Source organism: Macaca fascicularis, chromosome 3, assembly GCF_037993035.2.
Source record: "Macaca fascicularis isolate 582-1 chromosome 3, T2T-MFA8v1.1".
Taxonomy (NCBI): Eukaryota; Metazoa; Chordata; class Mammalia; order Primates; family Cercopithecidae; genus Macaca; species Macaca fascicularis.
The window spans coordinates 125,747,634-125,765,822 of record NC_088377.1 but is presented as its reverse complement, the minus strand read 5'-3'; the positions used below and the strand labels follow the sequence as shown (position 1 = coordinate 125,765,822).

General features: G+C 36.8%; 1 protein-coding gene across 1 annotated transcript; it reads right to left on the bottom strand.

Moving 5' to 3' along the window:
• Positions 1-4,524: 4,524 nt before the first annotated feature.
• Positions 4,525-17,600, bottom strand: PDK4 (pyruvate dehydrogenase kinase 4). Its single transcript, XM_015447716.3, has 11 exons — positions 17,244-17,600; positions 16,100-16,241; positions 14,775-14,846; positions 13,797-13,981; positions 13,551-13,637; positions 13,021-13,098; positions 10,671-10,747; positions 8,754-8,852; positions 8,445-8,555; positions 8,037-8,150; positions 4,525-6,806 (listed from the first exon to the last, which is right to left on the bottom strand). The coding sequence occupies exons 1-11, from the start codon at positions 17,371-17,373 to the stop codon at positions 6,666-6,668; spliced, it is 1,236 nt and encodes a 411-aa protein (XP_015303202.1). The 5' UTR covers positions 17,374-17,600; the 3' UTR covers positions 4,525-6,665.
• Between the last annotated feature and the right edge of the window lie 589 nt (positions 17,601-18,189).

Below are 18,189 nucleotides of genomic sequence, written 5' to 3'. Positions count from 1 at the left end.
TGAGACAGAGTTTTGCTCTTGTTGCCCAGATTAGAGTGCAATGGCACGACCTCAGCTCACTGCAACCTCTGCCTCCCAGGTTCAAGCAATTCTCCATCTCAGCCTCCCGAATAGCCGGGATTACAGGTGCCAGCCACCACACTCAGCCAATTTTTTTTGTATTTTTAGTAGAGACAGGGTTTCACCATGCTGGCCAGTCTGGTCTCAAACTCCTGACCTCAGGTAATCCACCCGCCTCGGCCTCCCAAAGTGCTAGGATTACAGGCATGAGTTATCGCACCCAGCCATGTATATAATATTTCTTATGTGCCAAGCACTGTTATAAATACTTTATGTATATTAGCTCATTTTAATTTTCATGACACCCCTACAAGGAAGAGGCTATAATACTACTCCCATTTTACAGATTGGAAAACTGAGGAAGAGAGAAATTATGTAACTCCCAATAGCTATGAAGTGGCAGAGCTGGGATGGAAAGCTAGGCAGTCCAGCTCCAGAGTCTATATGTCTGACAACTACGACACTTGGGTGCAAATCCATTGTTTCAACTCATCAATCAATATATATCAATGCTCTCTTTGGTTATCTGAATATTACATTCTCATTTCAGAAAGTTGTACTAATTGCTACACTGTATTTTGTAAATGAACTGACAATATACATGGTCTTGAGATTTTACTCAACAGGGCGATTTGGATCTTTTTACCATTCTATTATCTCTTTCATACCCCAGGTGCCACATCCAGACATTCCAACTGTCTTCAGTTGAGCTCCCGTTTACCTTTCCAACTTTCTCTCCAGATACTTTCTTCAAAGTTCTTCTTTCCATTTTCCGTACATAAATTGTCTTCTTTTCACCTAGTCACTTTAGTCTGAAATCACTTTTCTTTCTTTAAATTTTTTATAGTAATTCACATGAGTGCATTAACCTGGCTCTCTCTCTATATATAGGTATATATATTTTATGATAGGTACATACATATATAGGTATTATATATGTATTATATATAAATATATAATACATATATGGTGTGTGTATATATATAAATATATAAATACATATATGGTGTGTGTATATATATATATATAAAAATATGGTATTATGGTATCTTCTCTATTGTTGCCTTGGAGTGTTATAAAAATCCTTGGCCACAATTTAAGTTCTTACATGTTTGTATCTTGACTCTTCAAATTTGCAATAGGATGCTAAACTCCTTGAGGGCAAAAACCTTGTATTAAGCCTGAAATAAAAGGTTTAAATTAGTGTGTGTATATATTACAGCCATGATCCATCTGGAAACAAGCGTAAATCCATCCCAAATTGAAAAAGAAATGCTGAGGGCCATTAAAAAGTACTAAGATGGATGGCATTGGTCTTAAGTCAGTAGAATAAACTGCTCAATTAGAGATTATTCCATTGCTTTTCTCTGTTTTTCCAACTCGTCAAAAACATATCAATTATGAAATGTTTTTTCATATCTACTGTTCGCAAGACAGGCTTAATGTCATGGTCTCTACGTAGGTATGTATAACTCATGGTCCTAGATTGCAGGGAACACACAATCTAGTTGGGCTTCTGGACTTTATACCTATCTGTAACGTGTAACTAGCACCCCTAGCAGTTATAAGTATTAAAATTGTCCTGACCGTGTGAGAGTTTACAAGAGGTTGGCATGCCCAGTCCATGAAGGTCAGATTTAACCTGGGCCCAGAAGATTGTAAAAAACAGAGAACAGAGGAAGGGTATTTCAGGTAGGCGTATTTACAATTTGCAAAAAGAAACATGTTTGTTACATGTTTAGAAAATAGTCTTCTGAATGGTTCAGTAATGGAAGATATAAATTGTAAGGTTGAAGTGAATAAAACTGTAAATATCATATACATTTCAGATTCTTAGGCCCTGGGAAGCCAGTAAGGGATTTTGAGCTTGGCAGTAATATTATGAGAAGGCTGATTTAGGAGAATGAATCTGGCATTATAGTGCAGGTAGACTGAAGAGAGATTGGAGGCAGGGTATTTAGTAAAGAATTACTAGAAAACTTACATTCAGAGACTTTAGAATTTGGCATGCCTTTCTTGTACAAAACCCATTTAGGTAGAGGAGAAGATTGAAACTCAAATAGGTAAAGAGAATTGCATAAGAACATGATAAAATATTTTTGTTTTAAAGTCTATTTCTGTTTTTAATAATCAATTTATAATAAAAATCATCATCTTTAAAAATGAACTTAAAAGAAAAAGATTGAATCAAGGGCAATTCTACCAAATATCTATCTATATTGCTATCTATCTGTCTATATTTGGGTAGAAACATAGTAAATAACATAGCTATATGAAATGGATAAAAACTTAGATTTTGCCATTCAATAGACTATTTGTCTTAGATATTAAAGCATCCTTTTACATGTATGGAAAACAGTATACCAATAAATAATTTCTAGCTATATTGCATTATTTGACAACCAGTCCTGTGTAATTTCCACTACATTAATGGTAGCAGTAAACATGAAAATGATGTCTCATGATTCGTTGATGAGCTTTATTATTTTGTTGCTGGATTTATTAAGACAGCTCACATCATTTTCATATCATTTAATAGATTCAACATGTTTTCAAGGTTACTGACATTTCTGCTGGGTTTGAGTGGCTTTTAATGTTTATTTGCACTTGGGCAGGAACTGAAAAATCCCATCAAAAGACAGTTATTCATTTCCATTAAGGAGCCATGATGTATGGATGGTAATATGTTTTCATCTGAGTCCAAGGTAAATGCAAAGAAAGAATACTCATAAAATCTGAAGCCCTGGCCCATTTGCTCAAGAAATTTCCTTAGTAGTGATAACATTAGCCATTATTTAATTTCTTGTGATATATGTAATAATTTCACAGCCAAAGGCCACCGATGGAAAGTGACATTAAACAAAAATGAGTTGCAGTTTAATTGGTTTGGAAACATATCTCAGAGTGTCTGCAATATTATAAAACTTCTTTAATACATCTTCCAGCATGAGATCTTATAAACTTTGATGTACTATTACTTAACACAGAGTTCCAATCTATCCTTAAATGCAGGGATACTGTTCTATGGCCAGAAGTTTATTCATGTGTTCATTTATGTATTTAGGCAGTGAATGTTTATTGAGTGCCTAGTAACTGCGATATAAGGTTAAAAAAAAGGATAAATGTTTTTTTAAAAAAGACGTATGTGGATGGAATGCTAATGAAGATAGAACCCTGCTGCTCTAGGTGTTCATAGTAGGACTCTTATATAGGCTTTGATGTGACTTCTTATATAGGCTTTTATGAAATTATAAAAGTCTCTTAATTCTTCCACCAGGACAGACCAAGATGATCAGGAGATTTCACACACATTTTCAGTGTTGGTATACATCTAAATGTAAGTGCATCCCTGAAAGTATAGTAGGAGAATAAAGGAATTATCACGATTGATGCCCAGGTTACTAGCTCACAATGATCTCTTTCTCTCTCTTTGCATATGCATTGGTGGTTGAGATCAAACACTATTCCTAGCCAAATGTGGAATTTGAGAGAAATGGTCTAAAGATAGTTTTGGTGGAAACTTGGCCCACTTGATGGTACTTGAAAATTAGTTTCCTTTGGAGCATACACATTGACTTGAGTCAGATATATGTGTGCAGACATGGAGAGTTGTAGGATTCAAAGTTTTACACTTATTAAGAGAACATGAGTGAAGATTCTAAGACTGTGGAGTGCACTAACTCCCTACTTCCCTGGCAGCTTTGTCCAAGAAACTGTACAGCTAGATCTTGTGCGTGTGTGCAGGTGCGTGCTCCTCTTAGCTACACATGGTGCAGTGCTTCCTCAACAGAAGCAGAAAAAATGAAGGCAGTCAAGGAAATAGAGAGTCTCACTGTCAACTTCACTAAAGGTATTTTAGTAAAATGTCAACCTTACTATAGGATTTTTAGGGTCTAATGCCTTAGGCTAATGGCATTTTTTATTCAAATATGATTATTTTGACAAGATTTATAATTTAGTTATGGCAAACTCATTCCACTGTTATCATTTAATTCTAATCTATTTTCCTCCTTTTCTTCCCTCCTTCCCCTCCCTCTTTCCCACCCCAGCCACCCATTTGTAGAACCTTGCCAATAAGGGCATTAGGAAGGTGGGCAAAGGATGTTGTCTAATGATAAAGTAGGATTAAAATAGTAAAGAAAAGCACTAAAGAGAGCAAAGATAATACATACCACAATTTAACTTAGTAATTTCTATCCTATTTCCACCTTATTATTACTCTGACATTTAATCCAGAAGTCACTGGGAACCTAAGTTATCTATTTTGGTACTCCATTGTTTGTATGCAAACTCAGACATAAAATGAAACCTTAAATTTACAGAAATATGCAGAGAACATATGCATTGCAAAAATGATTATTGTATACAAATTTATAGGCAAACACACCATTGTACTGTGTTATCTTAACTCAAATTCTTAGTACCTTGAGGTAAAGCGAGAAAAGAACTTTAAAAGACAATGTCTTCTATTATCATAAAAAATATTTATTATAAAAAATTATCACATTTCTCTGTACATAGCATAAAGACAAAAACACAATGTATACATTAATAATTTAAGTGGGCCTGAGTATTCAGTATCCTTCTACTAGAAACCCTAAAGCTCTTCCACAGATTTCACAAATACCAATGTAGATTATTTCTATTTTATCAAAGTCCATTTGCACTGTTAATGTAATTGAGATACTAACGTTTCTTTTTTCTAGTGTTTTAAAGATAGTTCACAGTGTTTAGGTTAATTAATTAATCAACTGATTTAAATCTTTGGTAAATACAAGTATTTACATGTAAAAATGTTTAGCTCAAATTTCAGTAAAAAACTGAAATGACAAATAACCTGCTGCAAACTGTTTTGTATAATCAGAAATGCGAGCTGGACTCCCACCATTAAGAAATGTTACTGTCTAGGACTTCTGATGATAAAATCTGAAATCCACAAAAAAATAGTTGAGCTTCTATTACCATTACCAGAAGCACCACAACACTAGGCCACCTCAAAATTACACACAAATGTCAAATTCAACATATAAACCATACTGATTATTTTACAATGCAGAAAATCCTCCGTTTTTTCTATATGCCAGTTTAAATGTTAATTGACACAGATAAGTTTATCTCATAAAAGCCTACTATCTTGTAAGAGTGAGAGCCATTTAAAGAATCCATACTGCTTTCAAAAACACCAGCTCTTCTTCTTGCCAATGACACATGCATGAAAATACAGACTTTTTTTGAAATAATTTGTGGGGAAAATAGAAAAGTGCCTGCCTTCTGCTTCCCTCTCTACCTATATCCTTTCTTTCCTTCCTGCCTTCTTTCATTTTTCCCTTCCTTCTTCTCTAAGAGTATTCAGTGCCACTGCCTGCCAACCTTCAAATTATACCTTAACTCTCGCAAAAATACCATATGCATTTCAGGTGTCATTCATTAGCTCTCAGTCACAATGATTCACAAATGAAAGCATGCTCACATGAGAATCTCTTACGTCCAGGCTATTTGTTTTAAAAAAATCACTCTAAAAGGTACTTAAATTCTAATGTTCTTGAGTCACTTGCAAATTAGAAATTTTTAAATAGACATACTAATGCTGGAGTGTACAGAATATAATTAAATATATCAAAAATATATCTTTTAAGCCTAGAAAATGGATGCCTTTGGATTACCATCATTTCAGGATAGAGAAAAGCCCTTCTTACTGAGTTAGGCTCTGAACATGTGATTTCTTTCACTAACACTAGTTTTTCCAATCTGCTGACTTATTTATAAGCAAAGCAAAGTAAGAGATATTTTTGCCGTTACTTTGGCAATTCTCTCTCCAATCCCCAACATCCTGAGTTCAGTGCACATCTAACAATTCACTCAAGACCAGGCACCTGACAATAAGTGTTCACTTAGTGTGTAAAGTAAACAGGAAAAGCAGCATAATAAAGGAGCTGTGTTTTTATCAGAGGAGCCTTCCTTCTGAGATTTTACATAAGTTGATGCCTTCACTGCAACCTTGAATAAAATGTTTTGAATTTTGAAACATTTGAATAAAATGTTTGAATGCTTTGAATAAAATTCCTCCTCTTTCAGCGTAAACCTTATTTTAGTCACCAGCCTTTCCTTCCAGAGCACATAAATATGTTCAAAATGTACATTTACATACATTTCTAACCACATAGTGTAAACTAAGTTTTAATCCTTTGCATGGCAGGAAAATGCTGGTATTCTGACACCAATATCTTTTGATGTGAACAAGAGGCCTAAAATATTAGTCTATTGAAACTGCTAACTGCCATCTTCACGCTCACTCCCTTTCTCATTCTTGTTATCAAAAACAGATGGAAAACTGAGGCTTATTTCTTTGGGATTTTATATAAACTCATGAGTTATTCTACATAAAAAAATAAGGAGCTGACCATCTGTTAACTCCTGTAGTCTTGCACTAAGTTCTCCTGGGTCACAGAAACAAGCTCCAATCCTCATTGGATCAGTGTTCTGATTAAGGAGTTTTCGTTGCTGTTGTTTGTTTTGGAGGAAACAAGGGTTCACACACAAACATTCAGGAAGCAGCACTGGTGCAGACCCACTTTGATCCCATAAAGTGTCTTGAGTGTCCCTCTTCACATGGCCGCTTCTTTTGCCAGGTTCTTTGGTTCCCTGCTTGGGATACACCAGTCATCAGCCTCAGAGCTCATCTGATAATGTTTGAAGGCTGACATGTTAAAGACTGGAAGTTTTTCTATAGACTCAGAAGACAAAGCCTAAAAGAAAAGGGGGGAAAAACATGAGACCAAAGACATTATGCATGGCATAATTTGCACTTGAAGTTATTATTCAAAATACATTCAGAGGTAAGTATCCAAACACTCAAATACATTCATTTAATTGATACAGTAATAAGAGCACACTGGTGTCTGCACTCAGTCTATTGCTCTTTCTCAATAGTTTGAAGGCTTTTGCTCACTTAAGAAGTGAATACATTAACTGTTTCAGGTGATCAAAGGCCATTTGGCAAGTAATTCCAGTGCAAAAAATGGGAGCCTGAAAGTTTAATGTTTTAGTTGTTAATATCTGTAAATATATTTTCAGTTGAAATAGTTGGCAAATGATGAACAGAATCAAGACAGTGCTCTTAACAAAGAAATTGAGGCTTTACCAGAAACAGAAAAACATGCACCAAGTTTTATTTATTATTTTTTTTAAACGGAGTCTAGCTCTGTTGCCCCAGGCTGGAGTGCAGGGGCACCATCTCGGCTCACTGCAACCTCTGCCTCCTGAGTTCAAGAGATTCTCTTGCCTCAGCTTCCTGAGTAGCTGGGGTTACAGGCGCCCGCCAACATGCCCAGCTAATTTTTGTATTTTTAGTAGAGATGGGTTTCACTGTGTTGGCCAGGCTGGTCTAGAACTACCGAACTCGTGATCCACCCGCCTCAGCCTCTCAAAGTGCTGGGATTACAAGCGTGAGCCACTGTGACCGGCCAACATGCACCAAGTTTTTAAGTTCAAACAGTGAATGTCTGGCACCCCACTGACAGTTTGCGAACAGTCAGCTTTCCTTTCCCAGGATTTCTAACAAGGTCAGCTTAAGGTCCTGAGTATCTTGATACTTGTTATTTTTTCAGGCTGGAACATTATTAGCATATACTTCCCACAAATCTAAGTAAAATAAAAGTACAGCTACTCTCATAGATGCCAAAAGGAGTTGCCTTAAAAAGTTTGCATTAGCATGTCCTCATTCTGAAACTTTGGTAATGTATTAACACTTCTCGGGAAGCAATTTTGCTTCACTTGAGGCAGGTAGTATGGCCCAGCTTCCTCTTTGGTAAGTTATCATATTAAATAATGTACACACACCCAGAAACAGAAGAGAATGACCTGTGGTCATTTGTATTAACTCAGTTTGGGGAATTCACTCTGGACCATAGCACTGAGGGCTATAAAAGCAGCAATGGTTTTAGAAATAGGATTTTGCTATTGAATTCAAGGGATACCTTTAAGTAGATGATAGCATCTGTTCCATATCCTGATAAAGAGTAGAGATTCAGATCTCCTTGAAAGTACTTGGCATAGAGACGAGAAATTGGCAAGCCGTAACCAAAACCAGCCTAGAGAAGAGAGATGTTATCAGGTAAAGAAGTGTACGCGATCACTGAAATACAAACAAATAGGAAATTACTGTCCTCACTGATACTAATGTCCTAGAACCTAAATAAATATCTTCTACTTCCAGTCAGACACCCCTTGTTTCACCATTTTTAGCTTGCTTTATCATGCATTCTCATATCCTTCATGTCTAATTTTACTAAATTGATGAACTTGTCTAAATAATCCCTTGCAATCCTTGCTCTACATTTAGAACTAGGTGGCTGAGATTAATTTAGCCAAATAATTGTTCTTACCAAAGGAGCATTCCGGGAATTATCCATCACAGGCGTTGGTGCAGTGGAGTATGTATAACTAAAGAGGCGGTCAATAATTCTCAGGGGAACACCACCTCCTCTGTCTGAAATCTAAAACAAACAAACAAGTCATCAGAACCACACATTAAAAACAATGTCTATTTGTCTAAATAAAAATGGCTTTCCTTCATTTAAAAAGCACCTGGCTTATATGACTGTTATCTATTGCAAAAAGCAGAGAGCTTTATTACTATTGACCCTATTTAATTCTCTCAAGAGACACCCAGAAGAAAGACAGAGAATGGTTACCTTAATTGTGAGGTCTTCTTTTCCCAAGACAACAATCACCTCAATTGGTGTAAGGGAAGGCCGATTTTCCTGGTGTTCAACTGTTGCCCGCATTGCATTCTAAAGGAAACCAAACCGTAAGGAATTCAATGGCAGAGGAATGAGGGACAATAAATATCTGTTTTTTTTAATGTTTAAAATAAAAGTAGCACAGGGAGGGTAATTCAAAGTTCCTGTTTTTTTAAGTTAGTAGTAAAACAGCTTTGTAAATAGCCATTTATGAATGTGTCATGTAGGATGTATAATGAAAAATATTCATTTACTGTGTAATATAGCTCCTGGGAGTAATGTCTAATGGAAAAACAATTCTGCTAGCTGTCAAGTTCTTATTTGTAAGCTTAATTTAAATGTGGAAATTGGTTTTTATAGTCCATTTCCTAGCTCTCCCTTTTCTGTCTTTCCATTACATTTTACATCCAAGCACCAAAGACTATTACATAACAAATGAACAGTGAATCACTGAACCAATTTATTGGCTTTTATAAAACTTGCTGTGAAAAGGTTGTTACTATTTAAGAGGACAGTTGATAATTCTAAATTAAATTTCAGTTTGCATTTGATTATCATCTAACTTTCACCAATGATGGCAAAATAACTCTATGAGTTGCATCATTCAACTTAAAAATAAATCAAATCAATGAAAAAGTATCCTTTGTCCTTTAACACAGAGCAAACTAAAAGAAGTTTTCAGTCTATTGGCTGAATATCATACAGATACAGTCTTGGTTTTCTTAACCCATTTTCCTTTCTCACCACCTATCCGCTTTCTGCTTTCTGGTTTTTATATAATATTAAGTTCTAGTCATTAGCTGGAGTGAAATAAAGTAGATCAGATGTTTGTAGTACAATCAATACCTCACAGCAGTAATATTAGAATAAGTTAGGAAACGGGAAGTTCCGGAAAGAGTTATGTCAGAATTAGAGCCAGATTTCACTTTTTTTAGCCTGCCTTCTCTCCAATTCAGGGGACTCTTGGGAAGCATCTAAAAGCTTAAGGTGTTTTTCTATTTTTTGGTTTAAGTTCAATTTGATCTTAATTTAATTTGATCTTAGGACGCATGAAAGGATTTGATTCTTAGCACCGGACTGCCTCAGACCAGTAACATCTGTACCCTTTGAGAGCTTGTTAGAAATGCACATTCTCAGACCTAAAGAATCAAAATCTCTGGGGTGGAGCCCAAGAATCTGTGTTTTAGCAAGTCCTGCAGGCGATTCTAATGCACACTACAGTTTGAGAAGACAGCTCAACAGGCCTGCTAAGAAAAGTGTGCATTTGGACCAGCAGCATCACCCCTTAGTTTATTCAAAATTCAGAATCTCAGACCCAACTCTAGACTTCCTGAATCAAAATTTTCACTTTAACAAAGTCCCCATGTGATTCATATGCACTTTAAAGTGGATGATTGAAGGAAGTACTGACTTTGCTCTGAGCACATTCTGGACTCTGAATGGGGCCATGCCACCTACAGGAATTCTGGACCTGAACCTCTGAGTTTGGAGTTGGATCAGCCTGTGGGGGTGGAGGTAACAAGGCCTCATTCACTGAAACATTCACCCCCATGACCTCTCTTAATGAATGAATAAATGACTGGTGCTTTGATGGACACCTGAAAAAATAATAGGAACCTCCTCTTGGCTCTAAAGCATTGACACATCATGAATTGTATGATGCATTCTCAAATACGTGTTGATGCTACAATGAGCTACATGTACTTCCTCAAACATTGACTGTGTAGTTACTTTCTCCTAGGAGGACTAGAAGCATTCTTGGGAAAAGATATTGAGGCTCCTGTTTTGTGGCAAATAATAAAGGAGATAAAAATATAACTGTTAAACCTTTTTAAAAGGTAAAATTTCAATTATTGTGAAGTATCGTACCTTAAATAGTTCAAAGAGCATATGATGGAGGTGAGAAGGAACATACACGATGTGAATTGGTTGGTCGGGAAATTTTCCTAGAAAAATAAAATTCATGAAGATTTTGTAAACAAATACTTCACTAAAATAAACCACCACATTCATGTGATTGACATTTTAGACTTCAAGAGGGTTGGCATATTCTCTATCTTCTCCCTCCCCAAATCCTGCCCTAGAACCTTCCCGCTTAAACAGTAAATACTACTGGCTTATGTACAAAATGTTATTGTAGTTGCTACATAGTATTCTTTGGTTAATTGTTTTTTTGTAGAGATGGGGTCTCACTATGTTGTCCAGGTGAGTCTGAAACTGCTGGCCTCAAGCGATGCTCCAGCTTTAGCCTCCCAAACTGCTGGGATGACAGGCATGAACCACCTTGCTCCATATGATTAATTTTTGTATTTCTCCACAAATGTATGAAGTTGGGTAAGTGTGGAAGAATAGTGCTACAAATTAGATTTTGTGGATTATTTCTATTTTCACCATTTTTGTACTGGACAATTTCAGAGTCAAAATTATATGTATTTTAAGATAGAAGGGAAAAACTGTGCTTATAGCATAATATTGAAATTAATGCTAACTATAATTTTCATATTTTTAGTGCATGGTAAAATAATACACCTGATTTTTCTTGTTTTTTTGTATCACCCAAACATTAAATCTTATATGCTAAATATGCTCAAATTTTACCAAGAGGATAAAGAAAACAGAGAAACAAAAACCTCTTAATGCTTTTTGAAAAGAAAAATAAAAAGTAAAATAAAATTAGAAAAAAAAACATAAAAGAAAAATAAAAGTATTATTCTTCAGTATTCCAGGCCTTGGCAAAGTTTGAATCAGAAAACACAAGGTCTGGCACAAGCCCCTGTTTATTTTGTCAAACAGTTGGAGCAGTTTATCTACTAGTATTATGCAACAACCCTGTTTATGCTCAGAGATATGTTCCATTCTTTATTTGCTCTTCTACTTTTAGTTTAGTGTTTACTTACATTTGCATGTCCCTAATCTGTTAGGCTATTCTTTGAGCAACTTGATTTAAACTCTCACCATAAACAAACTGTTGCTGTATAAATATTACTTGAGAAAGATGTTTACTTTAAATAGAAAAAAGAAGTAATTCCAATTTAAATAAACTGTTTTAAGATGCAACTATTTATCAGAACAGAATGGGAAGGGGTGAAAATAGTGCCTTTCATTCATCATGTAATCACTTCAGTCATTCAGACAGTATAGGAAGACCTTGTCAGAAATGAAGTTTTGTTTGTTTGTTTTTCTGAGACAGGGTCTCACTCTGTCACCTGGACTGGAGTGCAGTGGGACAATCACGGCTCACTGCAGCCTTGTCTTCCTGGTCTCAAGTGACCATTCCACCTTAGCTTTCTGAGCAGCTGGGACTACACGTGTGTGCCACCATGCCTGGCTAATTTTTATTTTTTGTAGAGACAGTGTCTCCCTTTATTGCCTGGGCTGGTCTTGAACTCCTGGGCTCAGGCAGTCTTTGCACCTCGGCCTCTCAAAATGCTGGGATTACAGATGTATGCCACTGAACCCAGCTGAGTTGAAGCTTTTTGAAGTATGTTCTGCTTCCAGAACAGTAGTCTAAACCAATAGTGCAATTTTTTTTTTTTTTGTATTAGGGTGAAGGCATTTAACATGAGATCTACCCTTTTAACAAAATGTTAAGTGTACAATACAATATCGTTAACTATAAGCACTATGTTGAACAGCAGAACTCTAGGATTTATCCATCTTGTATAACTGAAACTTTATATCTGTTGGATAGCCACTCCCCATTTTCCCCTTCCTCACAGCCCCTGACAACTACCATTCCACTCTGCTTCTGTGAGTGTGACTATTTTAGACATCTCATATAAGTGGAATAATGCATCTGTCACTGGCTTATTTCTTACAGTGAAATTTAAAGTATTTTTGTTTCCAGGTCTTATGGGTAACCTCTTTAAGAGGATATTTCCACAGCTGTATCTTCCCTACTTCTGGTCTCCTTATCCCTCATATTCTACAGCAAGTAATCTTTCTTTGATCTAAGATATTGGAAAATAGTTGCTACTTTAATCCCATATTATTTGTTCAAAACATTCTTCTTTATGAATCCTCATTAGCAACTGAATAGGCAGAATTGGAGCCTTCCAGTTGAGACAGTTAAAGAGAACCTTGTCTTCAAAAAAAAATGTGTACAAACTCTAGGCAAGAGAAAAAAGGAACACAGAAGTTGCTTTATATTTACAAAAAAAATCGTATTAGGAGAATACAGATTTTCCATAGGTTAAAATATATTTTACTTAAAACTTACCATTCACTTGTGTGAGCTTTAATTCTGGAGATGTTAAATAATACTGATCACAGAGCATCCTTGAACACTCAAAGGCATCTGGAATAGAAGTTGTTTTTTATAACAATGAAATGAATTTATGCCAAGTACAGTTCTCAATTAATCTTCAGTGTCTGTATCGCCCTACTATAAAATATGCACTAAAGTACAGGTTTATGTATATAAAAATATATTTTAATATTTTATTGAAGAAAAATTAAGACAGTGTTTGCACTGCAGTTTTAGCAATACAAATATGTGCACTTCAGAGATTAAATACAATATATAAAATATGGCAAGTTAGTCACTTATATTTGGATTTTAAAATAATATTTTAAAGGAATGTTTATACTGTTGACTCTCAAAAGGAAAGGACCTTGAAGATAACATTTATAAAATAAAATGGAACACTCTGTGAACATAAATTCATTCGCAGAGTCACCTCAATTATAGATATGTCAATCATACAGTGTACATTTTCAATAAGGGAAATGCAGAAATATAGAACATACCTTGGACCACTGCTACCACATCACAGTTAGGATCAATGCTTCCAATGTGGGTTGGGTTTCCTGTCTGTGAGTCACTAAATATAAGAACTGTTGAAAAATAAAAACAAAATATTGTTATAAAATTCAGGATAATGATTAGTACTACCACTGAGAATGTGACCTGCTGATTAGTGAAACATCTAGTCATAGTATGCCTTATATTCTACACCCATGTCTATATACCATGATCATGATGAGCTAACTTACTGTGCTGGTTCATCAGCATCCGAGTAGAAATACGGTTCATGTAAAATCGATCCAAGAAATACTGAAGATTTTGATTGGTGACTGGGTCAACTGTACAGGCATCTTTATACTCTATGATTCCTTGTGCCATTGTAGGGACTACATTATGGTGTCGATTTCGAACTTTGATGAGTGTATCTACAAAGCTAAGCCACAATATTTATGGTTAGTAAAAGTTCAAATACATTTCATTCACTTATACTCCTTAGGTTACTTCACAGAAGGCTAAAGATCTTTTTGCATTACTCATGTGAACAAATCAAATGATAAAACGTTAGTCCTTTATTAGTAATCTCACCACAGATTCTTCCACTAGAGGAGATAATTTCATAAACAGACTCATTTTGTTTCTAGCTTATATGTAAAACTATTAGCCTTATAACCAATGCATTCATCAGATGTATTAAGTCTTCTCTTTATAAACTAACGATTAATATCTAATATCATCATTCTAGAGATGACTCTAGAATACCATTGTAAAAAACTTTCAAAATTTCTCGTCAGATTTAGAAAAGATTCTTATTTAGGTAGCTAGAAACTATCAGTTACTCTGAAAGAAAATGTTTAATCTCCAATGACACTGAAATGTATTAAAATTATGTAATGGTAAATCCTCCTGCACATCTAATCATTGGAGTAAATTTATAGTAAAAATAGGTCTCCCTAGGGGGAACAAAAATGAGTCCCCTTCACACTTAGCATTTCTTCACACTTAGCATCATTTCTTCACACTTAGCATCATTTCTTCACACTTAGCATCATTTTCAATGCCATATTCTTCACTTCCAAAAAACCAACAAGCCAAAACTTGTCATGTGTAAGGGGGTAGTGATTTATTATTCAGAGCTGAATTCCTTTAATTTAGGTCTAAAAATATCTTAGGAATTTGTCTGGAAAGAACCAAAGTTTTAAACATTTATTCTAATGCATAGAGCTTACTCTGATAATGCTTTCTGGTCATCTGGGCTTTTCTCATGGAATTCCACCAAATCCATCAGGCTCTGTATATACCTGTAAAGAAACAGGCGTGCTTTAAGTTTTAAAATTAACAGTCAGATACAAATGGCTGAAAATAGAATAACTTTTTCAAATAATTTTAAAAGAGAAAGTAAGCATTATGTTCAAAATTAAAACTTTCCTCCAGAACATTTGGAAAATAATAAAAATTTAAAATGCTATAATTTTTAATCCTTGACTTTCAAACTTAAAATTTAACGCAAAATGTTTCTTTAACTATTTCAGGTCAGTATTCAGTTTCCTGACTATTTTATTTGGCAAATATTTTCATTTCTTCTAGCAATAATACTTAGAAATAACTTTTTTAAAGCTTTTTATTTTTTTCTACTACATTCATTCATAGAAGAGTATAAGTCTTGACTGCAAAAGTAAATACTACACATTGAATATGTTTTAGATTGTAATTGTCTTATAGGTATATAATACATGTATTTCTTGAATCAATGAACAAAAGGCTGTGCAGTCAGTGGATTAAGATAAGGCTCTCATGCATGTCTGCCACCTGTGCATATCCCGCTTCTGTGATCCAAAAATTTGCTGTTTGGGGTTACCTACCATCTCTAAGCATCAGTATCTTCATTTATAAAATGAGATTATAACAACTGACACTTACTGACTGCTGGCTGTGTGCCAGCTGCTGTCCTAAGTGGGTTTTTTTTTCTTTTTTTTATGGATTATCTCATTTCATTACACTCAAACATCCCTCTGAGGCATATACTTTACTCTCCTTAATGAGAGATGGGAATAATAATTCAATGGCATAAAGAGTTTAAGACACTTGCCAAGGATTCCACAACTAGAAGTGACAGAGGCAGGATTTGAACCCAGAGCCCACTCTGCCAATCACTTTGTAAGTGACAAAGATTAGGCCTCCCCTCAATAGTAGTCATTTGAATTGGTTTCTAGGCATAGGATTTCTTTTGCAATATCAAACTCTTATTATTGAAAGTACTCTTCTATAATTGAAAATTAAAATTGCATGCCAATTATTTTTCCAATTTATCCTAGAACTCAAAATTTTATTATAAACTAGTCGACTTTTTCAGGGTAAAAATGTCTGTTTATAGTTTTATAGCTTCCCTAATGATAACTTATCCTAAATTAATTTTAAAATCCCTACATCTTTCAAAAGTAATTACCGTTCAGACAGATCACCTGTTTTCCAATTATGATGTTAACATAGTATAAGAATTCATACCCGGGTAACTGTTTCAAAACTAGAGACTTCAATATGGTTCACCACTTACCAGCTTTTAACTAATTGCACTGAAGAGGTATTTATTAACTGGGTCGGGAGGATATCAATTTCCCTCAGAATGTTGGCGAGCCTCACAGGCAATTCTTGTCGCAAAAATGCAAAAGAAGTTCTTTCACATGCGTTTTCTGAACCTATAATAAACGAAATTAATTTAGTTTTTGGGAAAAAGGTGTGTCTAAATGATATATCTAAATAGCATTAACTATCAAATATTGAACACACATATATTATAAAATTATATTTCACTCTCAGTTGGGTTACTGTTAATCGATAATTCAGGGGCGATTGTCTTCTTAATTGACTATCTCGTCTTCCTATTTTCCTTCCTTTCCTTTCGTCTTTCCTTCTTTCTTTTAAAAAGTGACAAATACAGGATAATTATTGTCTTCTCTTTTTGAAGAGGATTCACTTCCAAGAAGTAAGAATATCCCACAGTTCTTAGCATTTTTGAAAGACTGCAGGATTCGGTCACATCACAATGTCAACAACACAACATCCTTTAATGAGTGTGGACATGAAAGATGGGGGATAAGAGGCTGGAGTGGGAGCTGTAATATTTCCAGAACAATGATATCACATTTAAACCCTTGAAACTTTCCTTATAAGATTATTGCAACAAATGTGTAAATATTTTCAGCAATCATGCAAATATATGGAAAGCTATAATGATAGACAAATCTGTAGGGATGCAGAGAGATGTACCCTGTGGAAGGATGCCGGTGGCCAAGGAATAAAATCTATTAATTTGAGGCTATTTAATACCATTTAGAATCTTCTCCAAACAGTACTATGCTGTGAAGGAGGGGAAAAAGTTTCCAGTCCACTGTTAAACGGTGACCGAAAGCAAAAAGTAATTTGACTGGAAGGACAGGTCAGAAAGAAGAGTGTGCAGATGAAGTCAAACCTTATCCAGTGAAGGCAGGCTTGCAGGTGGCCTTGACCTGGCGGCACCCCTGTCAGAAAGTAACCAAATCTAGGAAAAGGAAAGGTGTGCTGTCGTCGAGGCTCCAGGGCTCAGCAGCAATGTGAACCCTAGTTATTTTAGCTTGATCCTAGCCTCCCTCTCCCGAGGCTGAAAGTTAAGGCAGTTCCCCATCCCTAGGACCCAGCTTGGGCCCTGTGTCCCCTCTCACCAAAGTCCAGTAGCTGCTTCATGGACAGCGGGGAGGGGCTGTAGCGCGAGAAATGCTCGACCTCTCGGGGCACCAGGCCGGCACCGCTGAGTGAGCCAGCGCTGCGCAGCACGAAACGGGCCGCCTTCATCTTGACGCCCACCCGGCCTTGCAGGGACTGTGGCTCGCTTGAGGAGCTAAGGCTGCTCGGAGCAGAGCCTGGTTCCGAGGGGGCGCGGCGCGTCTGGGCGAGGACTGCAGGTGCGCCGGCTGTCTCGTGCGCCCGGGCCTGGGCTAGGGTTTGAGGGTGCCGCGGAGTGAAGAGGCTGGGCAGCGAGTCGGAGATACAGTGGGTTGAAACTCAAGTTCCCGTCTTCCCACCAGCCGCCGCCGCCCGAGGTTTTATTTGTTTCCCCGCACTCTCCCCCCGAGTCCCAAACAGGAGGAGTCACTGGAACTTGGAGACGCGCCCTGAACTCCAGGCCGCGCCAATCAGATCAGAGAAAGAGGTAGGGGCCCCGCCCCCCTGGCCGCGGTCCCCGCAGAGATAGCCTGACCCGGTAACCACGGAGTGCCCTGGCACCGGTGCCCGCGGCTGTGAGGGGAATAGGGTGGGAAGAACAGGGAAGAGGAAGCAGAAGCAGGTATCTGGGGCAACGTGGGCTTAAGATTAGCCTCTTGGGACAGGGCTCCAAGTCGCGTGGGCTGGGGTCCCGCCCAGGCTCGTCCTTGTTTACAACTCGGAGGCTGTCTCAATGTCAAGCACTCCCGGCCACAAACTGTGTCGAAGAGTTTGGGCTCCGAGCGCTCATTGGTCCTTTCTCAGAGCAGGGCTTTTACAGTAGCCAACAAGCTGCGTTCAAAAGTATGGGCTTCTCTGCCACTGGACAGAGAGAAAGGAATAAACAACCTAAAGACGTGCGCCCCCACCCCCACCGCCCCCTTTTCTTCAGAAGAGACCGGCACA